This window comes from Charadrius vociferus, unplaced genomic scaffold, assembly GCF_000708025.1.
Source record: "Charadrius vociferus isolate BGI_N301 unplaced genomic scaffold, ASM70802v2 scaffold783, whole genome shotgun sequence".
Lineage (NCBI taxonomy): Eukaryota > Metazoa > Chordata > Aves > Charadriiformes > Charadriidae > Charadrius > Charadrius vociferus.
Window position 1 is genome coordinate 570,408 of NW_009647834.1, and position 4,813 is coordinate 575,220.

Sequence of the window (4,813 nt, forward strand, 5' to 3'; positions counted from 1 at the left end):
TCAGGGCAGCAGGAGGGTCCTGAGCCCAGTCCTGTGGTTTCCCAGTCACAACGGTGCTATGAGGTCCCCGCGATGGCCACAGCACCCTACATGCCCTCCTGGCCCATCCAGAGCAGCCCTGAGCATCTCAATCCCGCTTGCATGCCCTCAGAGCAGGGGCAGGAGCTCCAGGACCCCCATAGCCCTGGGGAGCCTGGGCTGATGTTCCCTTTGTGCTCCAGACTCAGCATTGGCCCCGGGCCCCAGCCCAGGTTTGGGAGCCCTGGGCATGTCCCAGGGGTGTCCCCAGCCAGGCTCCTCCCGCCCCAGGGCTGCTCCCAGCCCTTCACCCTCCCTGGGAATTGCGGGTGAAGTCCTCTCTTTAGGAAACAAATTGCTGTGTTGGCATTAAGGGCAGAGGCTGAGCTGCCGCAGAGGCTGCGGAGGCTCATCCCGCCCTGGTGCCGTTGGGGTCAGCAGGGATGGAGGGTCACAACTGGGGACACATCTGGCACACTGCCCCAGACCTCCTGCTCCACCACCAACACATCCCTGGGCACAGGAGCCAAGGCTCCTACAACCTATAGCTCTCGGCCACGTCTCCTTCCCCCTCCCTGCTGGCCTCGGGGACCTCTCCGGCTTTTCCCAGGGTGAGGCAGGAGCTTGTCCCGGCTTCAAGGGGTTCCGGATGCTTTGAAGGTGCGAAAGCACCGCTGGAGAGGGCTGGAGGGGCCGCGCAGCCCTTTCATCCCGGTCTCTCCGGGCGCTCGGCAAACAGGACCCAAGAGCCTCTCGCTGCCAGCACCCACGCCGGCTGCGCAAACACCGGTGGGTGGGTGAGTGCCGCGGGGGCTGCGGCACCGCGGGTGACAGGGCTGGGGGGGGCCACCCACGGGCCAGGCCAGCACCTCGCCGTGCCCCCCAGTCGCAGGGTGCTAGCTGCCGTGGCCCGGCCGGCTGCTGGCACGGCTCCGGCACATGATGCAAGGCAGTTCCCGGGGCCCCCCTGCCCTTTGAATCCCCACTGACAGCAGGGCTGGACTTTGAAGCTCCAGCCCCAAAGTGTTTCCCCACGGTGGATGGCCACCCTGAGCCTGATGGGTGTCCCAGGGGCACCCTGAGCTTGGCTCTGCCTCCGCCTGTCCCCATCCCGCTGCAGCAACAGCCTTCGAGTCACCCTGCTGTCCCCACAGAGATCCTGGGTCCCCAGGGACAGCAGAGGCTGTGAGACCCCATGCCAACACATCCCCAGCCCTCTTTCTTGTCCCCCCCAGCCTTGCAACACGTTCCCCAGGGTCCCACATGGGAGAGGTGCGGGCAGCACAGCGCGACTGCCTCGTGCTCTCATGCAACATGTCCCCTTTGTCCCAATGAAGCTGTTGGGCAGCAGCCGCGGGGCCCGCCTGGGCCCTTGCAAAACGCCTGCACAAGTCCCTGCGGGGTACGGGACCACCACGAAATCCTGCCCCACCATGTGGGGCAGGGGACACTGCTTACAGCCCCGGGGTCACACCAGCCCCAGCTCCCCGGGGGTGCAGCCACCCGCTCTGAATTTAGCAGGCAATGAAGTCCAGAGAAACGGGAGAAAAACACACCACCGGCTCCAGCCCTGCTGCCTCTTCAGCCCCCCTGGATCCGTTTTGCCCCTGGCATACCCTGCCCGATGCCAGGAGATGCCCCGAGCCCTGGAGAAGCTCTGCGGCATGCAGGTAGCGCTATCCCCAAGCTGGGGAGCCACGCCGAGGCTGGCCCGCAGCCCGTGGCCCCCCAACAGCTCTGGGACCCACTCGCTGCGGTTTGCCCCCAAGCCCATGCTCCCCGTCCTGGCTGGCCCAGCCCGGCAGGGCTGTCTGGTTTCGGGTGCGCTCACGCTTGCTCAGTTCCTGCTCTGGGCTGTGCCAGATCCATGACAGCGAAGAGGCGTGGGTGAGAGGTGGGATGGCAAAGCCACCATCCACCGGAGCAGACCCCATCCCTATCTTTGTCCCTGAGGCTGAACCGTGTCCCCAAAGCCATCATTTGGGTCCCAGACCCTGAAAAGTCACCCCCAGAGCCCGGTGATGTCCCCAGCTCAGGGATGGCGTTGCGTCACTGGGTTGGGGCATTTGAGCTCTGGTTTCGCCTGCAAGACCATCACACTGAGCTGGTCCTGGTGCCAAGGGTGACCCAGTGAGTGGCCCAGCCCCAACCACCTGCAGGTCCTTGGGGAACCCAAGCCTGGTGGGAGCTACTGCACCGACATCCCCACTGTGATCAGCCCTTTATTGCTGTGAGGATCCTTCAGAGCATCTGCTTGGGAGGAAGGTCGAAAATCCCCCACCGGAAATTGTGCAATACCAGACTTGGAGAAAATCCTCCTAATCCAGGGAAATCCTGGTCTTTCTACTTCTCCTACTTCATACATAGGGCAGAGCTGCACCTATCTGTGGTCTTTTTGCACAATCTCCAGCACAAAGGGCGGCTCATTGTTCCCCTAAAGCCACGTTTGCCCAGGAGGCAGTTTCTCAGCGCTCTGCTCAAGGACAGGAATGCAAAAAAATGGAGCTGAGGAGCCCCTGGGACAAAGGGGGCAGAGCAATAGTGCTGGGACCAAACACAATGGCAGCTGAGGACAAGATTACTCTGTCTCCGGGGAGCCCGGTCCCTCCAGGGTGGGCAAGTGCCACCATGGGAGTCCCCTCTGCTCCCACGCAAGATGCTTTCTCTGTGGTGAGGGAAACTGAGGCACAGAGCAGGGGCCCCGCACCGAGCCTGCAGGGTGTTGACCCAAACACGTAACCCAGTAGACCCCTCCTTATACATGTCAGGGAAACAGAACATTTCGGGGGTCCCAAATCTGTTCTTTGGGGGTGATGCAGGTCTGGGCTCAGGCAGGGACACAGACTGGTGGGCATGTCCCCAGGGACACAGACTCACATGGGTGTCCCCAGTGGCTGCACTGATGCTGCCCAGGGATGCAGTCATTGCCAGCAAGAAGGTGTCCAGGGCCCTCTGCTCTGCGCCGGCACCCAGAGCCAGCAGTGAGCCACAGCTACACGGCACTGCCACACGTTCCTCTTGGCCACCCGGCGCAGGAGGCAGCCCCGACCCCGAAATCGAGACCCCTTAAACCCGTTTGAGCTGCTCACCTCAGCGCAGGGTCACAATGCTTGTCCCAATCTCCCGAGCTCTGATGCTCAGGGAGGGCAGAGCCCGGCCAACTCATTACACAAGTGCGCCAGCCCATCCCTGATACCACGCTCTTTTCTCCTGGGGAACCTAGGGGTTTTCCAGCTCGCACGGGGGTGTCTGCTCTGGGGTGCCCGGTGCCAGATGCACCCGAGCCAGCATGGCACAGCGGGGTGAGGAGCCCAAGACGGGTCTCTGCCGAACCGGCTGCGCAAGCAGCATCGCCCACACCTCGCTCCCCTCTTGCTTCAAGGTATTTTGTGTCACTGAACACATTTGGACAGCCTGAAGCCTCGCACGGGCCTCCTTCTCCGGTGGGTGGCATCCCTGAGCACCCAGCGGGATGGGGCACGGGGCTGTGGCGTGTGGCAGTGCCGGGGGAACCCGCCGCACATGTACGAGGGGCCTGAAACCGTGAGTCAATGGTGACACCAGCTCAGTGCACCCGAAACTGGGGACTGCCTGGAGCTGCTGTGCCACCGCTGTACCACCACTCCATGCCAGGGTCCACCTGCACCGCTTGTCCTCAGTGCCTGCTTGGGCTCTGCTGCATCCCAGGTCCCTGCTCGGTGCCCGCTGCCTGTCCCTGTCCCCATGTAAGGGCAGCTCCAAGTCCAGCTCCAAGTGGCAATCAGGTGATGGCACTGGGTGCCACGCTGGTCCCGCTGGCTCGGCTCCACTCTGCAGCCCCAGCTCCCAGCACATCTCAGGGTGATCTTTGAACCCCGGTGGCCTGAGCCAAGCAGAGTTGGTGGCTGTCACTGTGGTGACACGGCACCGGCACAGGGCGTACGTGCGCCCGCCGGTGGGCAAACAGCACCCAGCACAGCTGAGAGGCACTGGGATCAATGTCCCCGCGGCCATCCGGCACAGGGGACACCGCAGGTGGCCCAGGGAGAGGTGCTGGGGTCTGGGAGCCACTGTCACCCACTGAAGCTGCTGTGCAGCTGTTGTCCCCTTCGATGGGCCCACATGGAGGGGGGTTGAGAGAGGGGCCACACTGGAGCCGGCACTGAGGGTCTCCAGTCTGCAGCCCTCACTGTCTGGTGTCACTGGGCAGCCATGGAACAGGGAGGGTGACAGTGCCTCCACCAGCCCTGTCCCCTTGTAGGGCAACGCAGTGTTCACTCAGCCTCTGCCATCACCGGGGACACCTGGGGGAGGGAGGATGGAGGGAAGAGGGGATGCAGGAAGGGAAGGGATGGAGGGATGAGATGGAGTGGGGGGATGAGGGATGGGGGAATGGAGACATGGGGGAACGGAGGGATGTGGTGTTGAGGGATGAGGGGATGAGGAACAGGAGAACGGAGGGATGAGGGAATACAGATGTGGGGATGGAGGGATGGGGGAATGGAGGGACGGGGGAATAAGGAAAGGGGGAACGGAAGGGTAGGGGAATGGAGGGATGAGGGATGAGGGAATGGAGGGATGGAGGAATGGAGGGATGAGGGGATGAGGAATGGGGGAATGGAGGGATGGAGGAATGGTGGGATGGGGGAATGGAGGGCTGAGGGCTGAGGCGATGAGGGGTGGGGGACAGAGGACACATGGGCTGAGGACGGGGCCGGAGGGAAGGGGCTGGGGGCTGGAGGTAGGGCCGGGGCAGGAGGAGGAGGAGGAGGCCGCTGCCGGGGAGGCGGAGGCGGGGGCGGGCGCGGCCCCTCCC

The 4,813-nt window shown here is 63.7% G+C and overlaps 1 protein-coding gene across 1 annotated transcript in view; it reads right to left on the minus strand.

Moving 5' to 3' along the window:
* Positions 1-4,271: 4,271 nt before the first annotated feature.
* LOC104284462 (uncharacterized proline-rich protein-like) overlaps positions 4,272-4,813 on the minus strand; it is a 1,509-nt gene continuing 967 nt past the window's right edge. Inside the window, exons 2-3 of the mRNA XM_009882797.1 lie at positions 4,695-4,808; positions 4,272-4,301 (exon numbers count right to left, since the gene is read on the minus strand). Of these exons, the coding sequence (XP_009881099.1) occupies positions 4,272-4,301; positions 4,695-4,808 (144 nt within the window). The remainder of the gene's footprint in view (positions 4,302-4,694; positions 4,809-4,813) is intronic.